The following is a 25,418-nucleotide window of genomic DNA, read 5'->3' on the forward strand; positions in this document are numbered from 1 at the left end:
GGTAAGTCAGCTGAATTAAAAAAAAAAAAAAAGTTTTTATTTATTTATTTATTTTAGCAGTCTCTACCCCCAACGCGGGGCTCGAACGCACAGCCCCGAGATCACGGGTCACGTGCTCCTCCGACTGAGCCAGCCAGGCGACCGCAAGCCGAATTCCCCAAGGGCATCTGATCTGATCACTGGCTTCCACACCATACGCAAACTACAGTGTCATTTGCCAATGACCCAGGTGAGAAAAAAAAAATATGTATGTGGAACAGAATATAGTGTGAATCGTATCTAATTTTAAATCTTTTAATTTATATAGTTTCATGGTTATAGGTCGATAGGAAATCCTTTTCAGATTTAATTTCATCATAGAATATATTTGATAAGGATACATACAAACAGATTCCTCTTTAATAGACGCTGGTTACCGGTGCCCTGCCCGTCCGCAGCAGGCGGGAGCTGTGATAGAAATGCTTCCAAGTGTTGTGTTTAATCAGCCACTCTGAACAACCAGCACCGTGGAGGTCAGATAATTCCACTCATTTCCTGGCCTAGAACAAGTAGAAATCTTAGCATTTGTTTTGAAGTCTGTTTATTACTCTTCTATTTTAAAATCTGAGATACATTCCCCAATGTAAACAATAAATTTCAATCTGTCACACAGTCCAAATGGATAAGGCCTTCTTGACAAATGTATGCCATCTGTGTTTTAGTCGTCAGAACGCAACCTTATTTTGTAGCGTGATGAGCCACCCAGGCACAAGAGGCAGGAAAAGAAGCTGCCCTCGGTACCTGGTGGAACCTTCCAGAACTTCTCCCCGCTGTGGGTTTATTGTACACTTGAGAGATACCGTTTTGACTTGGTCTACTTGGTCTTAAAATACAAATATACAGTGTCCATGAGCATAAAATAGTAAAGCCTAGCCTTCTGTATTTATTAGGAATTGCTATAGTCCTATACAAGTACAATACCGTATCATGCCAATTACTATACAGAGGAAGGTGGCTCAATGTCTTTGCCACTCTCCAGGCCACGTGAGTGGGGAACAGAAGGGTGTGAAGCGGCTGACTGCATCCGGTCAGGCAGACAGTGTGACTGAAACTCTGCAACGCCTATATGCCCTGCTGACATACTTAATTGACCTGGAGCACAATCTGCTTAACACAAGGAGAATACAACCCCTTCCTCATCAGCCTCCCAGAGGGAGGACTGAGCGAACCCTTAGAAAATGTAGCCCAATGAAGTCCTATCTGCCCTGCCTGATCCGGCTGTGCGAATCAGTCACCCACTCCCTTTCACATTCGGTTTATCCTTTTCAGGACCAATTAGCCAACAGCGATCACAATTCGGTACCTCATCGTTTTCATAAATACTTGACTTGGCGAGCTAGATGGTGAAATAGGAAAGCCTATGTACAATATTTTAAAAGGCATTCTGTGACCAGGTTTGAAGGGTTCGTAGAAAAGTTACGAAGGATATGCCAGTCACTTCTGTTGCTATCGCCGTAATGTAAACCTTGGCATCTTTTTTAATATTAAATGTGCACTGTTTTATAGACTGTACAACAGAGGAGAACCGTGAACCACTGATCCGGTGTGACGCTCACTGGTGCGCTAAGCTAAGGTGACTGGTAGAGGGAGTGGTTTTCCTGAGGTTTGTCAGAACTTCTCAAACAAAACAGAAATCACAGTGGCGGGGCGGAGCACGAGTCCGTGCCGGCCCCTGTTCTGCTCCCCGTGGTTCTCGCCGGGACTAAATGACCCGCCATTGCATGATGCTTGTGTCCTTGCCACCCGTGGAGATGAGATGGCTGTCGCCACAGAGGAAGTCGACGTTGGTGACGTGACTGCTGTGTCCACCGTAGATGTGGCTAGGAGCCTGGGGAAGAAGGACACAGAAAGAGCTTAGCGCAGAGCGCACCATGTGCAGTCGGAAGGTGCTAGAATTCCTCCCTCACTCAGCAGCTCTCACCTGTGCACCTGCACAGGAGGGACGCGGAGATAAATGACACAGAGGCCCTCCCTGTACGCCGAGAATCTGGCCTGGCTGGGGGACAGACACAGGCAGATGACTGCTCTGGGCTGGGACATGTTCAGTACCAGGGGGCTGTACCAGGCATGGGGCCAGCCCAAGGGAGGGACCCAGCAGGGCCAGGGGTTGAGGGTGAAGGCCGGAGGACGTCAGGTCTGGGAAGGACAAGGAAGGGGCTTCTGGGCACTGGTGTTGGCTCAGCTCAGCAGGGATGGGGCAGGAGCAGGGACAGCCTGGTGAGGGGAGAGGCGTGAGGCCATGAAGGAAGCCACCGAGGTAGACAAGGCAGCTCGAAGGGCTTCGTGGGTGCGGGTTCTCCCCAGAGAGCAGCGGGGAGCCCGGAAGAGCTCTAGGACAGCGAGATGACAGGGTCACGTCTGCACGTGCGACCGGCAGGTTCCCTCACGGTGCCTTTCTATCAATTATCCATTACCGAACAGCCAGTTCAGGCCAGAACGCACGCGCCCCGAGGGCAGGGTCAGTCCAGAGGACCTTACCCTGAACTGTGAGCAGGGGTAAGAGAAGAGGTGCACTTTGCCGAAGTCATCGCCGGTGGACAGGAGTTTTCTCTCGTGGGCCCGACAGACAGCGTTGATGTCGGTTCCGTCCGAGCCTTCTGGCCACACTCCTAAAATGAAGACCACAGACAGAGCACCGAAAACTCCAGAAGCACTAGGCCACACTGCACGGGGACTGCCACCGAGCTCTCAAGGAGATAAGATGGCCGAAAGCCCCTGGGTTTTGAAGGCAGGGCCAAAAGAGCGCTTTGACCCGGCTCCTAGCCTGTCCGCGGTCATCTCGTGCCAGACCTCTCCCAGGTCACCCCTCAACGCGTAGTCGGTTCCACCGCATGGGAGCAGCCACGGTGGGCTTTCTGGGCCATCACATCTTTCAGGGGCCCCTTCTTGACCCTACAGCAGAGGCAGTGCCAGAAACCCTGGTTTTGGACCCAGTGCCTTTCCTTTATTCCCAAAGCACCTGAGAGGAAGCCGACTAGTCCTCAGCCTGCAGTTTCCTAACTTTTGTTTTTTCGCGGTAACTCTTTATATGTGACAGTCTCTCCAAAGGACTTTTTAACCCTGCCTGGGCCTTGGTGTCAGCTCTCTGGGGCTGCGGCTTGCCTGGTAGCATCTGGCACGTGCAGTGTCTGCCTGCCATGGGCCTGGAGCCTGGTCCGGGGCGGGGTAGTGTCTCCTGACCGTCGCTCCGGGAAACGCTTTTGGTCCCAATGACTTTGGATATGAGACAGCTGGATGTGCATCCGTTTCTCAACTGGAGGGTAAACCCGGGGTCCCTAGCACTTATACCAGAGGATGACAAAATGCCAGCTCTAAAGAAATTTGTGCAGTTCTGATCAACTTACTGACTCACGGTCTTACATAAAGAGACGATAAATACCGTCTTTTCTTTCTTATTCTATTAAACGGTGGTAATTTACTTGAGATCGTTTATAAATATATTCCGATCTGACCTTTAAAAAAAAAAATTTTTTTTTTAACATTTATTTTTGAGACAGAGAGAGACACAGCATGAATGGGGGAGGGGCAGAGAGAGAGAGGGAGACACAGAATCGGAAGCAGGCTCCAGGCTCTGAGCCATCAGCCCAGAGCCCGACGCGGGGCTCGAACTCGCGGACCGCGAGATCGTGACCTGAGCTGAAGTCGGACGCTCAACCGACTGAGCCACCCAGGCGCCCCCCGATCTGACCTTTAAAGGAAGTAGGAAATTCAGTTAAAGAAACGAGACAATATAATAATTCTAACAAATGATAAATACGTGGATTGAGTGTCATCTGGCCCATCTCCCCAGGAAGTCTGGCACAACCTCGGATGAGAAGATCCTAGAGCATTTATGTCAGGACTAGTTTCATACAATTGAAAAGGGTGAAAACCTATCTTCCCGGTTCTCGCCTGGCCCTTCCCCTGGGAGCCGCAGGGCGGGTGTCCTTGCAGGGCTCACGTGGCATCGGAGGGGTCTGACAGAAGTGGGGGCCGTGAGAGTTCACGACTATGAGAGAAATATTCTGCAAGTGGATACATCTTATGTTTGAACTGAACGAAAGCCGTAGAAAACTTACCAAAGACGTGGAACCCCAAAGTGCAGGTGTACGTAGCCCATTCAATGTCTCTCGTGGTTTCCACACTTACGACTTGCTTACAAGCAGAGGGCACCCCTGGAAAAAGCAAATCCAGGTCTGGTGACACCCACACCCAAGTCCCCTCTCCTCCCCTGACCAGGCTGGCCCTACAGCCGTGCCCCGGCCGCTACAGAGGACTGTGGAGTGCGACCCCTGCCCCTTCCCGGCCCCATGGGAGCTGTGCTCACAGCGGGAACTGTGCCCAAGCCCTGGGGACTCAGCGGGGCTGAGGGGACAGCACCTCCTACCTCCTTCTCTGGGTCTGTTTCCTGCAGCCTGGTTTCTCTGTCCTTTGACTGTCCTGGGTGCCTCCAGCTATCCCCCAACACACACACACACACACACACACACACACACACACACACACACACCCTTCAGCCCTGAGTTAGTGACGGACACCAGTCATACCCAGGCGATTTATTAATTCCTCAAATGGGAACTCAAAGTATGAGACCATGTCTGAGAAGAGAAGATTCTAGACCCCTGACCTGTGTCCCCCCACTTCTGCCCTGTGTCAGGCCGGGCCTCAGAGGGTGGGGAGGGAGGACCGTGCCGCCTGGCCTGTGGGGGGGAGGTGTGGTCCTGGCACATGCTGTTTCCCTCTTTCCTCCACCGCCAGCAGCCCCGCCTGCCCGGCTCCCTCAGCACGTGGACGGCTGCCTCTGAACCAGTGGCTCTCGATGCCTACGGCCTCGTATCTGAACCCAGATTTCCCGTCTACAAGATGGGATAGGCCTGAGAGAGCTGTGGATCACGACAGGACATGTAAGTAAATTTGGGGGCATTTTTTAGTATCACCTAGCGGGGTGGAAACTCCTCATGCCCTCCTCATGCCCTCACGGGCCCTCCTCATGCCCCGTGACGCCCTGTGCTCAGCCCGGAGCTGGGCACACGGCAGGTGCTTGGCAAACATTTGAGGAAGCAGAGCACCGTATGTTACACGTGCTCAGTGAGTGCCGGCCCTTCTCCTCCTCCCCGTTCTCTGGTCCTGCCTGGACACAGACACTGCCAGGAGGGGTGGGGAGAGAAGGAGGAGGGCGCCCCAGCCCCCCGACCCCCAGGCAGGGGAGACGTCACTGCCTCTGCCTTTTTGGAGGGATGCCTTCACAAGGGTCCCTCTTGCTGTGATGGCTCTGCCCCCTCGCTTCTGCCACAATCGTCCCCCTCGGGCCTCTCCCTCTAGGATTTGGCCTCCTCCTCTTTGGAGCCTTGGGTCTTCTGCTCCACAGGGGCCCGGGTCGGCCCGAGCCCCCAAGTATCTCAGTGGCGGGAAGGACCTTGGAGGTCGTCCTGCCCAACTCCCGTTTTGTTGAAAAAGAAACCGAGGCCTGGAGATGATGCTACGTGCCCAGGACGTCGGGGAAGTCATCTGAGAGTGAACGCTGTCTGTGATCTGAACGCAGACACGTCCCGGGGTGCTACTCACAGTACAGGATTTCATAGTCTCCGGAATTGGACACGAGGAACTGTGAGTTCACAGACCAGTCCAGGTGAGTAATGAAGCTGGAATGACCCTGGGAGAGAGAAAGCAGGGTGCGTGTCACTTGCCTCGGACGTTCCTGGCACTACTGACCCGTGAGGCCCACAGCCGTCTCCACGGAAACGGTGAGAATGCCTACCGAGCACTTGCCAAGGCGAGCGTACTTCCTCCCGTTGTCGCTGACCCCGTAGATGTAGATGCAGTTGTCGTGGGAGCCGATTGCTAAGAAGTTCCCGTCTGCAAAAATACGCAGGTGACATTTCCATTGGTAAAAATAAACTCTCATCAATGACGAGGGATGATGCTAGTTTGCGTGACAGATTTAGAAAGAAAATAGCCAGATCAATGACTCCATTCAGAGAGCAAAGTTTGCTTTTCAGGGAGTCCTGTACCTTGCAAAGCTGTCTTTGGAAAATCTGCTCCTGACCAGATCTCTCCCCTCACGAACCCTATCCCTGCCCCTCCGACACAGAAGGATGAGACTCATTCCCTTGGTGGCCCACAGGGCCCTCCGGGATGTGGCCACCTCGCTCCTCACCATGTGCCAGGCTCTCGGACCTCCGCACACACTGTTCTCACCCACCCCTACCCTGCAGGTGCCTCTCGCCTCACCTCTGCGCGCTGTCCTCCCTCCTACACCCCGTGCCCTGCCTCACCTCTGCCTGGAAGGCCCCTCCCACCTCCCTTCCAGTAGCCACTTTCACCTGGGTCTCTGGCCTCAGGAAGGACTAAGGGATTGGGCTCTGGAGCTTGTGTGGAAACACAGGGAGGAAGGAGTCAATGTAACACGAAAGCAGATCCAGCGCTGGCAGCCGGCAGCTGAACTTGCCACGTGTGAAGGCAGAGGGGGGAGAAATGGAAATACCGGGAAGGAAATGAGGCGGGAGCCACTAACCCAGAGACGGTCAGACTATCCTGAGTGCAGGAACCAGAAGGAAGGGGACAGGAACCGCGTGGGGGGGGTGTGTGGGGAGAACCCTGAGGCCCAGAATGGGGCGTAGAGTAGCGGGGGGCTCTGCACACAAGCTTGGGGGCTGTGGACGCACCCCTGCTCTGAGCACCAGTCCCTCCATCTACAAAGCACGGCCCACGGTGCCTTTCTCCAAGCAATTCAGAGGGTTCCCTTGACGGCATTTGTAAAGGTCCTGGAGGTCACCGGCCCATCATAAGGCTTCAATAAAGGCGCCCGCCCCCACCTCCTTCATCAGATTTTCCTTCTCCCAAGATACGGAGTCCTGCAGGGAACGGCACTGCCGGGAGTCCTAGCCCAGGCCAGCGCAAAATAAGGGCGTTGGCAACACCAAGTCAGCCCATCCAGAGCAGGAATCCTAATGGAACAGAGTAAACTGGGCCAAGACAGCAGGGGCCTGGAGAAGGGCACGGTCAGCTGCTGACAGTTCTCGAGAAGGCCGGAGAGCCGCATGGGAACCACATCGACTTGACTCCTCCAAGTGACCGGGCCCCGACAATCCTGATGACAGACGCTAAATGCCGATGGCAACGACTACCGAATCCTAAGTGTCCACCACGTACTATTCTAGACTCATCCCACACCCATTTATTTAAACCTCATAAACCCGACCGACAGGTAGACACTAACATCTCCATTTTCGGGAGAGGAAACGGAGGCATTCATAGTAAAGTAACTTGCTCAAGGTGATACAGGTTTATGGAAGCTGGGATTCGAACCCGGGCAGTCGGACTCCAAAGCCCCAGCATTTTGTTGCTAATTCCACTGCCCCTGTGACCCAGCTCAAGGGTAAAGAAAGGCTGAAAGTCTGCCATGTGACGAGTCGGCGTGCTGGCTTGAACATCCCTTGGCAAATGATCTCAAGATAAGAACTATCTACCTTACCATCTGTTAACTCTAAAATAATGAGGTCGCTTTCAGAATGGAACCATTTGTCACACTCTTGGTGGCTCCAGCTCTAGGGTTTTGACCACTCTAAGTGCCTCAAGTAAGTGGGATCACACAACATCTGTCTTTTTGTGTCTGCCTTCTTCCACTCGGTGTAACGTCCTCATCCGATTGGAGAAGCAGGTGTCAGAATTTCCTTCTTTAAAAACATTTTTTTTTTTTAACATTTATGTTATTTTGAGGGAGAGAGACACACAGAGTGTGAGTGGGGAAAGGGCAGAAAGAGGGAGACACAGAATCGGAAGCAGGCTCCAGGCTCCGAGCTGTCAGCACAGAGCCCGACGCGGGGCTCGAACTCACTGACTGCAAGATCATGACCTGAGCCGAAGTCGGACGCTTAACCGACTGAGCCACCCAGGTGCCCTAGAATTTCCCTCTTTTTAGAGGCTGGGTAATAGCGGCACCTGGTTAGCTCAGTCGGTTGAGCGTCCAACATTGGCTCAGGTCAAGATCTCATGGTCCGTGGGTTTGAGCCTCGCATTGGGTTCTGTGCTGACAGCTCGGAGCCTGGAGCCTGCTTCGGATTCGGTGTCTCCCTCTCTCTCTGCCCCTCCCCTGCTTACTCTCTCTCACAAAAGTAAATAAATTTTTAAAAAATAATAAAAATAAAGACTGGGTAATATTCTGTCGAATGCTTATACGACATTTTGCTTATCCATCCGTCTACTGACGGACACTTCGGTTGCTTCCACAGTTTAGCTACTGTGAGTAATGATGCTATGAACATGGGTGTACGAAGCCATCTTGAGACAAGGGTCACCTGGTTAATGAAGAAACGTTGCGCTGGCCTGGCCTAGGGCCATCATCTTGCCCCTACACAGCCTCTACTCAATGACTCCAAAGCCTGAGAAGCAGAATTACTGTAAAAAGGGCTCTCTGATCTCCAGGGGATGGTCATTCGCACAACTGACAAGAAATGCAAACATATTCCCCAAAGGACTCTGCTCGTCTTAGCAAGAGCTGACAGGTATCTGAGGGCTTTTCTAGGACAAGAGGGTGTAGATGAGGGCCTTTTCCACTTCACAGACACTCCAAATAACAAGAAAATGATGAGAACGACATAAAACACAGAGAAGGAGGCAGAATATCGGCCAGAATTAACAGAACGAAATACGATACTTAAAACATCAAGAACGAAAGGCATTCTGAGCTGAGTAAGCTCCTTCTCAACATCGAGAAAAGGTTCCAGGCTGTCTGTTTAGGGTGAGGAGTTACGAACTTTGTTCGGGCGCATGGAAAACACGTCTGGAAGGGGTGCTCCTTCTACAACGTTATTACCTGTAGAGATCAAGGACACAGCCCTACCATGGGGTAGGGACTGCTATCAATCAGCTTATAAAACAGAGGATTCATACAGAGAAGCAGCAGTTCAAAACTGCTATTTCTCTCTCTCTTTTTTAAATGTTTATTTTTGAGAGAGAGAAAGAGAGAACGTGAGTGGGGGAGGGGCAGAGAGAGAGAGAGGGAGACACAGAATCCGAAGCAGGCCCGGGCTCTGAGCTGTCAGCACAGAGCCCGACGTGGGGCTCGAACCCACAAACCACAAGATCATGACCTGAGATGAAGCTGGCCGCTTCACCGACTGAGCCCCCCAGGCGCCCCCAAAACTGCTGTTTCCGAGAGTGCTCACAGAGCTGAATATCCTGCATATCACAGGAAAACATCGCTTCCTAAGACACAAGCATACAACGACAAGGCCTAGAAGCAAAGACCTGCCCAGCATCAATGAGCGCTCCTGGCACCACGCGGTCAGAAGGACTCAGGGGCCAAACCCAAGTGGCTTCCACTGGCGTGGCGAATCAACCATTCCACCCATAACTATCACAGGCTGAAACACAGCAAACGCACTTAAGTTCACAACGGCACCCAAACTATCACCAATTGATCACTGGTTTTTTTGTTTTTTTTTTAAATAAATATCACTTAGTTTATATTTGAGAGAGAGAGAGAGAGAGAGAGAGAGAGAGAGAGAGAGAGAGAATTCTAAGCAGGCTCTGCACCGTCAGTGCAGAGCCCAACATGGGGCTTGAACTCACCAACCGTGAGATCACGACCTGAACCGAAACCAAGAGTCGGACACTTAACCGACTGAGCCACCCAGGTGCCCCCCCGACTGGTCACTGTTAGAGGGTACAGAGGACAAACTCATTATCTCCGAAATTGATAAACAAAGCAAAAGAAACCAGGCGTTTACCTTGCCTTTCCTCAATGACTGCTACCATACTGTTGGGTAACAAAAGAGATGATAAGCAGTTTCTCTTTACAGAAATACTGTATCTAATGAATGAACAAGAAAATCGAACACTGGGAAACCACTCACCTGCTGCCCCTTATGGATCTAGGCATTGGACACCAATAGCTGCTAATATCACAGAACGTGAGACGAGCAGACAGGGGTCTCCCGTGGGAGGAAGTCACCGGTACATGTTGAACCTGAATGGAATCCAGACTCTAGGTCCAAAAAGCACGTCAGAGGAGGTACAGGGGACAGAGGAGCACGTTGAACAACACCATGGGGATGCACTCGGCAAAACCCAGAGTGTGGGAAATGCTACGGGAGAAACGGAGCCCGTTCCTCCAACCAGTCAACAGTGCACACAGGAGAGGGCGAGGGTGAGAGTGGGGTGGGGGAGGGGCACAGAACGAGCACAAGAAACTATGGATTAAAAGGGCCTTCAGAGACATATCAAGCAATTACTGTGTGTGAGCCTTTTTTGGAACCCAATTTAAACCATTAAAAAAAAAAAAGCCAATTGAAAATTGGAATACTGGCTGAATAGCTAATGATATGGAGAGGCTGTCGCTAATTTGGGTTGAGGAGGTGACAGTGATCCCGTGTCTGCGCTAAAAATAAGCGGGCAGGACTTCCAGCTGTGGCCTAGTGAGAAGCCTGGCAGATCCTCTCCCCATACGGCAATCATAAAGATGCACAAAACCGACAAAAATAACCATGTCAGGACTCTGGAAATTGACCAAAGACATAAAACCACCTGAGGAGTGTTTATGCTTAAAACACTGCTGAATCTGGGTGGGGGGGTGGGTGCGTGTGGGTGGCTCCGTGGGTGAAGCGTCAGACCTCGGCTCAGGCCATGATCTCGTGGGTCATGGGTTCGAGCCCTGCGTTGGGCTCTGTGCTGACAGCGCGGAGCCCACTTTGGGTCCTGTTTCCCTCTTTCTCTGCCCCTCCCCCACTAGCTCGCTCTCTCCCTCCCTCTCTCTCAAAAATAAGCAAACACGTATATATAAAAGAAACTGCTGAATTTGGGGTGAGAACGGTATGAGCCTTGCAGTGTGCCCGCCTGGGGCTGGGGCTGTTCTCACCCCTCCAGCCGGGCTGGCTCAGGGGGTCTGGCAGGGCAGAGCTGGCTGTGAGGACCAGGGGCTTTGTTTCTACGGTCAAGCGGCTCGCTCCTCGTAGAGCCCCGGGTGACGCTCACGCCCAGCAACCCCGTCGGCGGAAGTGACGATCTCCAGGGTGGTTGAGTGGAGAGGGCCAAGGGCTCTACCAGCCTGCGGTTACGGTTGTGGCTGGAGCGAGCCTGTTGCCGGTGACGGGAGGCTGCGTGCGGGCGTGTGGCAGGCAGGAGGAGCCCCCAGCTACCCAGACGCTCCTGGCCACACCGAGGCTGCACAGCAGAAGCGAAAGCCGGGCAGACCTGGAAACAGCCCGAATCTGGCCACGTTCCACCTGCCCACACGTCCACTGGCAGAGGATGCCTTCCTGGCTTGGGGTGTCTGAGCACAGCTCTGTCCCATCGTCCATTCAAACTACATGAAGCCAAGTTGTGAGAGCAGGTAAGAGAAATGAACGATTCCACAGTAACAGCTGGAGGTTCCAGTTCCTCCCTCTCAACAAATGACAGAACAATCAGACAGAAAATCAGCAGGGATACAGATGAACTGAACAACACCATCCATTAACTCTGAAGGTCATCAACCGCCTTGTCCTAACCGACTTATCTAGGACATTCCGCCCGGGAGTGTGGAATACACGTTCTTTTTCTTTTTCTTTTTTTTAAATGTTTATTTATTTATTTTTTTGAGAGAGACAGAGACAGAATGTGAGTGGGTTCGGGGCAGAGAGAGGGGGAGACGCAGAATCCGAAGCAGCTCCAGGCTCTGAGCTGTCAGCACGGAGCCCGACGCGGGGCTCGAACTCATGAGCTGTGAGATCGTGACCTGAGTTGAAGTCGGACGCTCAACCGACTGAGCCATCCAGGTGCCCCTAAATACACATTCTTCTCAAGCATACCTGGGACGTCACCCAGGATAGAGCACATGTTAGGCTATAAAAACAAGTCTCAATGAATTGAAGGTGATTAGAGTCATACAAAATACATTCTATGGCCACCATGAAGTCAAATTAGAGAACAGGAAAAAATATGGGAAATCCCCCAACTATTTGGAAATTAAACAATACACGTCTAAATAACTCACAGGCCAGAGAAGAAATCATTAAGGAAATTAGGAAATATTTTTCACTGAATGGAAATGAAAACACAATGTATCAAAGTTTATGGGATGTGACTGAAGCAGAGCTGATGGGGGAAATTTATAGCTTTAAACACATCTATACCAGAAAGGAAAGGTCTCCAATCAGTAACCTAAGCTTATCTACCTTAAGAAACTAAAAAAGAAGGGCAAACTACATATTAATCAAGCAGAGGAAGGGGAAAAAAATAAAGAACAGGAAAAACAGCGAAAAAAGAAATGTCAATAAAAACAGGAGTTGGTGCTTTGAAAAGATCAACAAAATTGACAGACTGACCAAGAGGAAAAGAGAGGACAGAGATTCCAGAATCAAGAATGAATGAGGAGACCCCACTGCCAACCTCAAGAGAATTAAAAGGATTGTAAGCAAATATTAGGAATGACTTCGTGCCAACACATTATGACAACTTAGATGAAACGGACAATCTACCAAAGCCAGCTCAAGAAGTAACAAACATTCGGAAGAGACTTACAACAAGAAACTGGATTAGTAATTAATAACTAAAAATCCTTCCACATCTGGGAAAAGCCCAGATGGTTCACAAAACTCACGTGAATTCTACCAGATATTTAATAAAGAAATAACATTAATCCTTAAGATACGCTTTCAGAAGATAAGCCAGGAAGGAGCATCTCCCAACGTTCTCTGTAAGACAGCAGCACTCTCATAACCATGCCACACAAAACCATCACAGGAAAAGAGAGACACAGACCAACAGCCCTCATGAACAGAGACGCGAAAATCCTTGACGAATGGAATCCAGCGATATCTAAAAAGGACGATATGCCAAGATGAAGTGGGATTTGTCCCAGGAACGCGAGGTTGGGTTAACATTTGAAAATTAATATAATAGACCATATTAAAAAAATCACCTTGTCATCTTAATAGATGTATTTGACAAAAGAAAAGCATTTGATAAAATCCTGTACCCATTCTTGATAAAAACCCTAAACAAATTAGGAGTAGGAAGGACCTTGCTCATCACGCTAAAGGGCACGTAACATCATATTTCATGGTGAATGACCGAGAGCTCTTCCCCGAAAACTGGGAGCAAGGCAAGGCTGCATTCTTCCCACTTCTCCAACCTTGTACTGGAGGGTCTGCCTAATGTAATAAAGAAGAAATAATTAAAGGCATCCAGATCGGGAGGGAAGAAGCAAAACGCTCTTTTTTGCAGATGACGTGATCTTGTATGAAGAAAATCCCGAGGATTTTACATACACACGCACAACTACTAAGATTAATAAAGGAGTTTAAAAGGTTGCAGGATATAAGATCCATGTGCAAAAGTCAATTTTATTTCTCTATGCTAGCAGCCAACATTCTGAAAATAAAGTTAAGAAAATAATTCCACTCACAATGGCATAGAAATAATACCGCTTAGGGGCACCTGGGCGGCTCAGTCAGCTAAGCATCTGACTGGCTCAGGTCATGATCTTGCGGTTTGTGAGTGTGAGCCTGCTTCAGATTCTGGGTCTCCCCCTCTCTCTGTCCCTCCCCTGCTCATGTCCTGTCTTTGTCTCTCAATAAGAAATAAATGTTAAAAAAAAAAAGATATAACACCACTTAGGAATAAACTTAACAAAGGAAGTGTAACTTGTGCACTGAAAATGGAAACAATGCCGAGAAAAAAAGATTTGAATAAACAGACATTCTGTGCTCAAGGATTAAGACTCAGCACTGTCACAGCAGCTTCTCCCCGTACTGATCTACAAATTCAACATAACCCCTATTAATATCCTGGCAGACTTAAAAAAAAATTTTTTTTTAACGTTTATTTATTTTTGAGACAGAGAGAGACAGAGCATGAACGGGGGAGGGGCAGAGAGAGAGGGAGACACAGAATCGGAAGCAGGCTCCAGGCTCTGAGCCGTCAGCCCAGAGCCCGACGTGGGGCTCGAACTCATGGACCGTGAGATCGTGACCTGAGCTGAAGTCGGACGCTTAACCGACTGAGTCACCCAGGCGCCCCAGTGGCAGACTTTTTAAAGTTAGAAATGGATGAGCTGATTATAAAATTTATATACGAATGGTGAGGACCTATAATGGCCAAAACAACTCTGAGAAGGCACCGCAAAGTTGGAGGAGTTCAACGGCTCAGCTTTAAAACTCACTCTGAACTATGGGGCGCCCGGGGGGCTCAGTCGGTTGGGAGTCCGACTTCGGCTCAGATCATGGCCTCGCGGTTCATGAGTTGGAGCCCCGTGTCGGGCTCTGTGCTGACAGCTCGGAGCCTGGAGCCTGCTTCGGATTCGGTGTCTCCCTCTCTCTCTGTCCCTCCCCTGCTTGCACTGTCTCTCTCTCTCTCTCTGTCTCAAAAATAAATAAACATTAAAAAAAAAACACCTCACTCCGAACTGACGTTAATTGAGACTGCATAGTACTGGCATGGGATAAACACAGGGTTTTTGACAGGCGTGTGAAGATCATCTGACAGGGGAAGGATTGTCCTTTGAGAGACTGGTGCTGGGACAAGTGGATAACGACACACAGAACAAATTAAACATTTGCCTCTTGCAATACCCAAGAATCAACTAAACGTCAAGGCCAAAACAAACACCTTTCTAAAACAAAGCAGCAGGGAAACGCTTCATGACCGGAGTCTGACAGCAAAATCACGATCCATCAGAGAAAAACACGGCAAACTGGACCTCACCAAAATTGAAAGCTTTTGCTTCAAAAGACCCCTTTGAGAAGATGAAAAGACAAGTCACACACTGGGGGCAAATATTTGCAAACGGTGCATCTGGGAAAGAACTTCTACGTAGGGGCCCCTGGGTGGCTCAGTCAGCTGAGCGTCCGACTCTTGGTTTCAGCTCAGGTCGCGATCTCACGGTTCGGTAGTTCGAGCCCCGCATCAAGGCTCTGCTGGGGATTTCTCTCTCCCTCTCTCTCTGCCCCTCCCTGGCTTGCTCTCTCTCTCTCTCAATAAATAAACAAACATAAACAAATTTAAAAAAAAAAGAACTTACACGTAGACTCTAGAAAGCACTCTTCCAACGCAAGAGTAAGACAACCTAATTAAAAAAACAGGCCAAATATCTGCAAAGGTATTTCACCAAAGAGACAGGAGTGACTGGCAGACACAGGATAACAGACTCAGCATCTTTGACAGCGGTGGGGGAGATGCAAAATCAAACCGCGTTGGGATACTACTCCGCCCCTACCAGAACGGCCGTCCTAAAAGACGAGGGCACTACCAGGTGTTGGTGGAAAAGTGGAGAAACCAGAACCCTCATGCGTTGCTGGCGGGAACGGAAAACGGTGCAGCCTCTCTGGAGAGCAGTTTGGCACAGCTCCATACAATGCTAAACACAAATTTACCATGCAATCCACCAGTCCTACTCCTAGGAATTTACCGCAGAGTAATGAAAACAAATGACTACAAAGAAACGTATAATGCGTGTTCACAGCGGCACTGTTCGGAACAGCCAAAACCCAGAAACAACCCATGCGACCGCTAACTGATGGATGGATAAACACGCGGAGGTACGTCTACAGAATGGAATACTATCTATTCTATCGAGCAATTGAAAAGGAATAGGCTACTGGGGCGCCTGGGTGGCTCCGTCAGTTAAACGTCCAATTTTGGTTCAAGTCATGATCTCACGGTTCATGAGTTCGTGCCCCGCGTCGGGCTCTGTGCTGACAGCTCAGGTTCTGTGTCTCCCTCTCTCTCTCTGCTCTTCCCCCACTCACGCTCTCTCTTTCTCTCTCAAAAAAATAAACTTAAAAAAAAACTAGAAAGGAATAAACTACTGATACACATATAATAACATGAATTAATCTCGAAAACAGTATTCTAGGGAAAGGAAGCCACATGCTACAGGCTGTGTAGTATATGATAGCGTCCAGAAAAGGCAATTTATAGAACAGAACAACAGATCAGCGGTTGCCTAAGGCTAAGGGGTGGGAGTAGAGAGTAATTGCTAAGGGGCAGTGGGGGGGGGGATCTTTTGGGGTGCTGGAAAGGTCCTTAAATTGATTTGTGGTTACGGCTGTACAACTGCATGTTTTCACCCAGACTCACTGAATGTACTCTTATGGGTAAAGTACTGTCTGTAAATTACAACTAAATAAAGCTCTTAAAAAATAAGGAGGCTTCATCTTTTTAAGACTATATATAGCAACATTAATAGATGAAAGGACGAGACGTCTGGGAACTGCTTCAAAATCACATGGGAAGGGGTGGTGGGTGGGGCTCTGGATGAACAAGTCGGCCGGGAGTCCGTAACTTCTGCAGCCCGGTCACGAATATACGGGGATTCGTTATGCAAACTGGTCTAGTTTTGTCTACGTTTGACATTTTCCACAGTAAGGAGGTAAAAACCCCCAAGCACAGGGACCCACAGTGGGGACGAGGACACCCGAATGCCACAGTCGTGTGCAGTATAAACTTGCTCTGAGGAGTCTTGTGAGAGTTTTTCCTTAAAAGACATCTACACGGAATTTCACACATCTTTTGCAGCCGCACAGCGGGGCGGTCTGCACGCTGACCTGGGGAGTAACGCATTACGGAGAGCTGTTCATTTCCATCCGTGTGAACGGTGACCAAATCTTTTGTGTCCGTGTCAAACACAAACCACCTGTCGGAAACATGAGAAAAAGCACAATAAGTTGTCTGGTGAGACAATGAAGGAAGACGATTACAATCGATAGTAACTATTAAAAACTATTACTCTAAGGGCTTGCTGAAAAATACTCTTTGCTCAACAAGAATGCTTGTTCCCAGCTTTTATTTAAAGGAAAGTTCCTTCACCCGAGCATTTCCTAAAGAAAGCAGCAGCACGCTGGCTTCCCTTCGAAACAATTCAGTTCCAATGTCGAGACAGGTCTTCAGTGTCTGAGTTTTGTCACTTACACGTAAAAGGGCGGAAAGCCCTGGGCAGGGAAGGTGGGCCTGGCCAGAGGGAGCAGTGAGGGGGCTGCCTGCACGGGCGTTTAGCCCGAGACATGGCCTGGGTGCAGAGCTGGGGCTGGGACAGCGTCGTGGTGTCTGAACGTCCGTGAACACTGGCGTGCACCAGCCGGGTGACGGCAAGGTGGAGGGAGCGGAGGAAGGGCAGGACTGGTCTGGGCTCCGGGTCCTTAACTGTAAAATGAGGATGGGGGCCCAGGTACGCTGTGTAGCAAACTACGACGTGTACAGACGAGCTTCGTCCCCTCCGACAAGGACACGGTACTCGCTCAGTGTGAGCTGTGGAATGACCACACTCTCCCGCCTGTGTGTTCTCAGGCGGGGGCAGTCACTTGGACCGCAGGGCTCTCAGGGGCGAAAAGGACTGTGGGTGCCCGGCTGTGGCAGTTTCAAACCTCGGTGACGTGACCCCCGGTGGCGTGCGTTCCACGGGCATGCCCGCCACACGGCACTACTGTTTTCCTGCCTTCTAGTTGGGCCCAACCACCACCACTCAATGGGACGGGCCAGCCCCTGGATTGTGGGTTTGGCTTCTCGACTCTGATTCCTTGCGTCCTCAACAACCATTCACCGTTAACGTCTGTTTAACGTTAACAGAGGTCAGAACGTCAGAAGTGGAGAGGCTGGGGCTGACCAGGCGCTGCTCTGCAGCCCCGTGAACTGTCCCCTCCAGAGCTAAGGCCGGCACTTGGACCAGAGATGTGGGAGGCATAACTGGGGGCGGGGCGGGGGCGGGGAGCAGGTTCCGCGTGCCATCTATTCCGCCCGCAGGACCTCATCTGTGATTCTGAGCATCCTGACACCGTCACCATCCCCTGTCTTGCTGCCATAGTCAGCATGCAGGTCTGGTGATAACCAGCTGTCAGCCATTCATCAGAGCTGAGTCTGAAGCGTCCACTGGCCCCAGGAGAGGTAACAGGAAGGAGTGAGTGAGTGTGTGTGTGTGTGTGTGTCTGTGCATATGTGTATGCAGACATTTTCATGAAGAATTCTGTTGGCTACGAAATGCCCAACTCTTAAGACACGGCTACCTGTGACTTATGAATGGTTACTCTTTCCTTATACACACTCCGTAGTCATCACAACAGAGCCTAAGGGGTTTGCTTTTTAGAGAGGGAGGATGGTAGGAAACCACCAAACATATTTGGATTAAACCACAATAAGTACATATACTATGACACATAGTCTAAAAGTGCAATCCAAAATATATAAATCAACGATAACCGTAACCACCGACCCTGCCTGCCAGGCAAGCCCATAAAGTGCTCCAGACACCGCCTTCAGTCATCAGCACCGTGTGGCTAGGCACATAATACTGTCACAATTCATAAGAAAGCAACAACTCGGAGAGGCTGTTTAACCGGCTCAGAGACACATTGCTGCCAAGTGGCAAAGCGGGGATTCAAGTGCAGACCAACGGCCTGGCATGTCGGAGGCGCTTGGTACAGAAGTGCTAGCCGAGTCTGAATCTGAGGCTCAGGATCTGGGCAGTTTCTACAATTTTGAAAGGGCAGCAAGAGAAAGCACTGGTAAATTCCCAGCGCTTCGAAATGCTTTCTCGCCCGATTCCAGAGCTGGGGTTCCTCCCACGGCCTGCAGGTCAGGGCTTGAGGAGCTCCACGGAGCCCCAAAACTGTCGGGAAGCACATGCGTGTGTGTGGATGGCGGGGGCGGGGGGTGCCTTTTCTAGAAGGAGGGTCCATAGCTTTTCCTCAGACTCTCCCACGGTCCCAAATGCAAAGGACCCCTGTCTGTCCTGTTACTTTCGAGGTGTGACTTAGTCCTTGGTCAGTTGCTAGAAGCTGAGAGAAGACAGCAAGAGCTAGGCCGTGCCCGTCCCCAGGGAAACACAGACCGCGGCCTCTTTTCCATGCACTCTGAGAGCACGAGCTGTGCTGACGCGGACTCACCTCCCAGTCAGTGTTCCAACTGCAACCACAGACCCTGAAGGATGAAAACCAGAAGACTGAGCTGGATCCTAAAATATTTTAAAGGAAGTGTAAATTGATGGCCAGACACAGCACGACTGCAGAAAACACACACACACACACACGCGTGTGCACGCACACACACACACACACACCCACACCCACACACGCACGGCTCTTCCAAAGGGCTACGTGGTCCCATTTAAACTAGACGTCTCCTTTCCCTCCAAGAGAGGAAACCGCTTTCCTACTTAGAGGAAGGTCACACGTCGATAATATGAAATTTGTATCCCTTTAGAATTGTTCTCTTCCTGTCTTTTATCTTTTCAGACCTACAGGTATCAGATGACAGGCCAACAGGTAAACGCTCTCCCTCCAGGTCTTGGAAGAAGACTCGGTTGACCCCCACACTGAACGGTAAGCCTGTTGATGGTATGCCTCATTTGCCTGGAAACATGGCCAGCGTGCCCAGTGCCCATAGTGGACACTGGACGAGTGCCCGCCGGGAGCACTGGAAGGACACCATGGGAGCCCTGGAAGGATCTCAAGATGGGTAAGGCACGTCCAGGTTTGGATCTGGCGTTTGTCAACTAATGTGTTCGTCACTAACTCTGACACAAGGTAGAATGGGGTCAATGACAGAGGGAAAAGCAAGTGGTCAAGTCCCAGGAGAGAAAGAGTTAGATGAAGTTGGATGGGGAGGCTGGGTGGAGGCTTCCGGGTGCAGAGATCCCCCAGGTCGTCCAGTAGAGAATCATCGGTGGTGAAGGTAGAGGCGGACACCCCAACCGGTATTTTCTTGGATCGGGTGTTAAAGGGACAAGAGCGTGATCGAAGAGGGAGAAGCAACACAGTTTGGGGGCAGATGCGAGGAATAGCAGGTAGAGAGTCAGGGCATTTACAACGTGGAATGTTCCCGGTGGGACAGGAAAGCGTGGCAGATGGCGTGCAGGATGGAAGCTGCACCAGCACGTTAAGGGCTGTGATCACCGGAAAATAGTAACACAGTGACGTGATTACTTTTCTTTCCACGAAAAGAGTGACATGATCGGGGTGCCTGGCTGGCTCGGTCGGTGGAGCGTGCGGCCCTCGATCTCAGGGTCGTAAGTCAGAGTTCCACGTTGGGTGGAAGGGTCGCTGAAAAATAGTAAAATCTTAAAAAAAAAAAAAAGTGTGACTTGATTGAATCTGTGTTTTCTATAGATCGCTCGGTTAGAACGGACTGCAGTGACAGGCCGTGAAGCACAGTGAGCGTAAGAAAGAAGCTCCCACGGGAGTGGGGACAGAAAGAGGCACTAGAAACCACCGGATGCACTCAGAGAATGAGAGACCAGAAACTCTTAAGGGACTGATTCTGTCGTGGCAATGGTTCTTCCACAGCGGGAGCCGTGACCAAGCTTGGGGCCGCCACCGATACATGGAGAGACACCCCCGCCACGTGAAGCTTTACCGTGTGATTCGTTCAGGCTCCGGACGTTTTGGAGAGGAAGCCCCTGAGGTGGGTGTGTCCAAACCCACGCAGCCAGTGGGCAAAGGCGGTAGGACTTCAGCACAGAGCTTTTAGGTGTCTGGTTCTGAGCCCCTTCCCCCATGTCAGGCTGAGGGGTGAACAGTCAGGGGAGGGGGAGGAGGCACCTGGTATTGCTTCCAGTGGGGCTAGGGAGGCCGCCCTCCCGGACCCCCACGGCCACCGCCATGCCTGGAGGTTATCGTCACTTCTGTGCAGCCCCCTCGGGTGTTCCCCACCTGTCCCCGCAAGGCCCCCCAGGGGACAGGTGCAACACAGGACAACGCTTCCTTCAGCCCCTCCTGCCGGCTGGGCCGCATCCACTCTTTCCTCCGAGTGGCGCTGGCCCTGTCACCTCCGTGCTCAGCTCCACCGGTGACGGCCAGCTCTCGACCCTTGGTGACCTTCTCCGAAACTAAGGGGCAAGAGGGCGGAAGTGCCGATTCGGCATGCCAGGAAAAGCCGGGACCTCTGTGGTGGCTACAAGGAGGAGTGGGGTCTGCAGAGCGGCTGCCCCTGTCCCCGGACCGGCCATGTCATCGAGGGCACAGGTCACACGGGACGTACTTTATCTCACTGAGGCACCATGCGGCGGGAGACCCCGGGTTTGGGAATCAGACCGAGCCGGCTCTGCTACTTGCTGAAGGCAGTGATCACGGCAAGCTAGTTGACTTTTCAAAGCCTCAGTTTCTAATTCAGTAACACCACCCCCCACGGCTACTGCCGGGATCAAGGATAATACACGTACGGCGCCTGGAGCTCAGTAACTGTAGCCGCTGCTGTGTTCCACGTAGGGCAAAGGTATTTCGGCACTCTGGTATGTAATCTGAGTTCCTTTGGCAAAGATCACGCAGTTGCGGACTTAAAACTAAAGCACTGGGCGCCTGGGTGGCTCAGTCGGTTAAGCATCCGACTTCGGCTCAGGTCACGATCTCACGGTCCGTGAGTTCGAGCCCCGCGTCGGGCTCTGTGCTGACCGCTCGGAGCCTGGAGCCTGTTTCAGATTCTGTGTCTCCCTCTCTCTCTGCCCCTCCCCCGTTCATGCTCTGTCTCTCTCTGTCTCAAGAATAAATAAACATTAAAAAAAAAAAAACAAAAAAAAAAAAAACTAAAGCATCATCATCAAACTCAAATTGTAGAGATAAATTAAGTCGTATGCATACGCTCTCATTCAAAATGTACACCGTAAATGGTACGCGGGCTCGTCACAAGCGTTTCTCAGCACGGAAGCCAGTTAAGGAACTCTGCGGTCAGGAGACCCCAAAGCCCAACTCCGGAAGGCTAACTTGCTGTTGAAAAATTCAGCAGCACGCTTCAGAATTACATGGACGAACCGCGTGAGGCAAGTAAAGCAGTGCCATTCGAAGGAGGTAAACCTGGCGACATTTACCTTGGGACAGTTTTACATCACTATCAAAATTTCACGCAAAAAAATAAATAAATAAATAAATGAACACGTTCCAGATGAACTGTTGTAAGAAAAACGGAATGTAACGTGCACGTCTACCTCTATTATTTTGTCCCAGACGGGCCGGTGGCCAACAGCGTCCCAGAGAGTGGCGTGCCTGTCATGCCCACAGGTCAAGAATTGAGGTTTTGAGGCATGGATGGCCAGTCCCCAGAGCTCATCAGTGTGACCCTGCAAAGGACCGAGACAGCCAGTCAACGCTCGGGAGCCTTGGCGGCGGAGTACCCACGGCGAATGCACACTTCACACCGTCTTCCCTTCCTGCCCCACCTAAGTCACGGCGGGAACCCAAGTGCTGGTGCTGAAGAAGGTCATGTTGGTTTAAAAAAAGGAATGTCGTCCTCCTCGTGACGCTTTGTTATATTCTGACAGTACGGAAAATGAGGCGGGCCTGCTGGGCCGGAACGTACCTGAGTGATGGGTGCAAAGTCCCCTGACAAGGTGCCTTGCAGAACAAAGTTTCTGGTTGTGCCTATCAAGATCACATCCCCCTTCCCCTCGGCCACCGTCCGGATTGGGCCAAACTGTTCTGGAATCTGCGTTGAAGAGAAAAGATTGAAGATGTCATGAAACGTTAGCTCCGCCATTCAAAATGTCTGTTTGTGTATCATGACAGCTCCCCCCGCCCCCCATACACGTAACATGGAGAGAAAGGTTCACGGCCAGGGTTTGTTGAGTGGATGATCAGAACCCCCAATCTGACTTTTAAACTCCAAACACGCATGTACCTTAAAAGAATCAGTAAGAGTAAGGCTGTTAAAAGAAAAACAATAAAGAATGAAGCATTTTTTTTTCTGGATAAGATTGAAAAATAAGAAATAATACTGGTTAGTTCACTCTTTTCTTGCTGTGGCATTGGGACAGCAGTAGCAGGTAAAAATTTGGAAAACAAAGACTAAAATAACATGCCATAAAATTTATTTGTAATTTAAAATGGTAAATTCTTGGGGCGCCTGGGTGGCTCAGTCGGTTAAAGGTCCGACTTCAGCTCAGGTCATGATCTCGCGGTCCGTGAGTTCGAGCCCCGCGTCGGGCTCTGTGCTGATGGCTCAGAGCCTGGAGCCTGCTTCGGATTCTGTGTCTCCCTCGCTCTCTCTGCCCCTCCCCTGCTCATGCTCTGTCTCTCTCTGTCTCAAAAATAAACATTAAAAAAATTAAAAAAAAAAAAAAGAAATTGGAAAAGTTCTAGAATGTGTCCATTCTACTCTGGGGATAAAGACCATCAACCTTCAGAATGATGCCGACCTTAATGTCTGTCTGCTCATAATTTCCCGGAGCTCATTGAGACAGAAAATTTCGTGAGGGTGTGGAAGGCATATTAAATTTCTTGTCTGGGGCTCCTACTGGTGTGTAGGGCTGCTGGCCATGTCATGAGGAGGTAAAGTAGATACTAAAAGGAGTTAGAGCTTTAGAGAACGTGTTGGCCCTCAGCCACATACAAAGTAAATACTCAGTAAATACTAGTGATAACGCCTCCAAAGTAACACCTAGAAATTAAAGTGGAAAGCGAAGAAAGATCTTAATGAAAAATCATAACATGGATAATATTCCCTTGGAAAAGTGAGGCCGTCCAATTATAAAGACATTCTAAATGTCAAACACGTTATAACCTAAATTTTTATAAACCTAATTCCATTTTAGTTGTTACACTTAAACTGCCTCCATGACTTTAATAAAATGTTACCCCATTTGGGGCTCCTGGGTGGCTCAGTCGGTTAAGCGACTCACTTCAGCTCAGGTCATGACCTCGCGGTTCCAGAGTTCGAGCGCCGCATCGGGGCACAGAGCCTGGAACCTGCTTCAGATTCTGTGTCTCCCTCTCTCTCTCTGCCCCTCCCCTGCTCATGCTCTGTCTCTCTCTCTCAAAAATAAACATTAAAAAAAGTTTATAGGGGCGCCTGGGTGGCACAGTCGGTTAAGCATCCGACTTCAGCCAGGTCACGATCTCGCGGTCCGTGAGTTCGAGCCCCGCGTCAGGCTCTGGGCTGATGGCTCGGAGCCTGGAGCCTGTTTCCGATTCTGTGTCTCCCTCTCTCTCTGCCCCTCCCCTGTTCATGCTCTGTCTCTCTCTGTCCCAAAAATAAATAAAAAAAACGTTGAAAAAAAAAATTAAAAAAAAAAAAGTTTATAATGTTACCCCATTTAATAAAATTTTATCTAAACCATTTTCAAAACTATAAGCTAAAGATTTCAAACGAACAAGGAAACTGGTTAATATAGCAGTTTTAGGTTCAAAGTGAATTTCAATACTGCTGCTTGCTGTCTTACCTCAGTTTTACGAAGTTTCTGATAGTTTCCATTCCAAGAAATGAGCTTTCGGTCTTTCCCTCCTCCCGACACCAGTGTGCCGTCCCTTAACATACAAAGTGCAAAAATGCCACCCTCGTGGGCCCCTTGAACTGCATAGCTTATCCGATTTGTACCTAAACACACCAAGAAAACCATCCTCAGTACGTTATCAAAACACTTGCCTCTCTCCCTCGCATCTCATTTTTGTTTTAAAACGTGATCCTGTTGGTTAGGACACCTCTGCAGTGCGAATCTCCAGGGGACGCAATTTCTAGAAGCACACCAAGCACCAGAAAAGCATGCCCTGGGTTACTTTACAGTTCAGGAGAACATGCCAGAAGGAAGAACAGGATGGAGGGAGAGAGCATGGCGGGATTCCACATGGCGGAAAACAGGGACTTGAGTTTAACGTGCTCTGTGTCACTTGACGAGTGACTCAGTGACCCCTCAGTTTCCCCTTTGTGTAATGGGGCTCCCGCTCACCCCTCAGGATCGTGCTAAGGCTGAAATGGAGCGATGTGTGAAGACTTGCCCCCACAATAGTAGGGATACTAGAGAAGTTGCCACATTAGTCTGAAATCACATCCATGGGTCTCTTTCCACCTTCACCCCAACCCAAACTCTAAGTCCTTTAAGGGCAGGGATGGTGTGTTTTTCCTTTCCGTGTTTAGCACACTGCCCTGCATGTGATTGGTTCTCAATAGCTGTCTCCCAGAGGCCACACGGACCAGAAATTTATTTAACAGCTCAATAAATAGTCGTTGATAGCTTCTTCATTATACTCTGTTAAGAGATCTCCTAATCTCCTAATAAAGCTATTCCATCAACCTATTCTGGGCTTAAAGACCTTTTTGTAATGATAGAAAGTGACTATTCTTGTTTTCATCTGTTCTAGTCTTAAGGTCTCAAGTTACGCATGTATGTATGTACCCAAAAAACTTGGGATTTTACTGTAATCCTATCGATTATATTAATAGACAGTTCTTAGAGAAGTCACGTTTGACTTCTTATAACATCCCCCTAGAAGTTTGTGCTCTGGGAACAATCACGTGTTACCTTTTCCCCACACCAAGATGTTGCCACTTGAATCTCCAGTAATGGTGTCGCCATTTTCAGAAAAAGTCACGCAGAGGACAAACTTTGGCTTTTCTTGCTTCTGCAAAATGTTGTAAATATATGTACACATTTAGTCAAGACATCCCCTTCTTTGTATGAATAACACCCAGAAGCACACTACTCCTAAGCCGCATAGTGTTAGCTT

The 25,418-nt window shown here is 50.0% G+C and overlaps 1 protein-coding gene across 1 annotated transcript in view; it reads right to left on the bottom strand.

Annotated features, from left to right (window-relative positions):
• Nucleotides 1-329: 329 nt before the first annotated feature.
• Nucleotides 330-25,418, bottom strand: part of EML1 (EMAP like 1) — a 77,983-nt gene continuing 52,894 nt past the window's right edge. Inside the window, exons 11-21 of the mRNA XM_047079778.1 lie at nt 25,214-25,313; nt 24,137-24,291; nt 22,279-22,404; nt 21,908-22,039; nt 18,876-18,943; nt 16,545-16,633; nt 5,777-5,874; nt 5,584-5,671; nt 4,098-4,193; nt 2,518-2,648; nt 330-1,867 (exon numbers count right to left, since the gene is read on the bottom strand). Of these exons, the coding sequence (XP_046935734.1) occupies nt 1,742-1,867; nt 2,518-2,648; nt 4,098-4,193; nt 5,584-5,671; nt 5,777-5,874; nt 16,545-16,633; nt 18,876-18,943; nt 21,908-22,039; nt 22,279-22,404; nt 24,137-24,291; nt 25,214-25,313 (1,209 nt within the window). The 3' untranslated portion in view covers nt 330-1,741. The remainder of the gene's footprint in view (nt 1,868-2,517; nt 2,649-4,097; nt 4,194-5,583; nt 5,672-5,776; nt 5,875-16,544; nt 16,634-18,875; nt 18,944-21,907; nt 22,040-22,278; nt 22,405-24,136; nt 24,292-25,213; nt 25,314-25,418) is intronic.

Source organism: Lynx rufus, unplaced genomic scaffold, assembly GCF_022079265.1.
Source record: "Lynx rufus isolate CCGP_SWC_20201006 ecotype Redwood Valley unplaced genomic scaffold, mLynRuf1.p SCAF_17, whole genome shotgun sequence".
Lineage (NCBI taxonomy): Eukaryota > Metazoa > Chordata > Mammalia > Carnivora > Felidae > Lynx > Lynx rufus.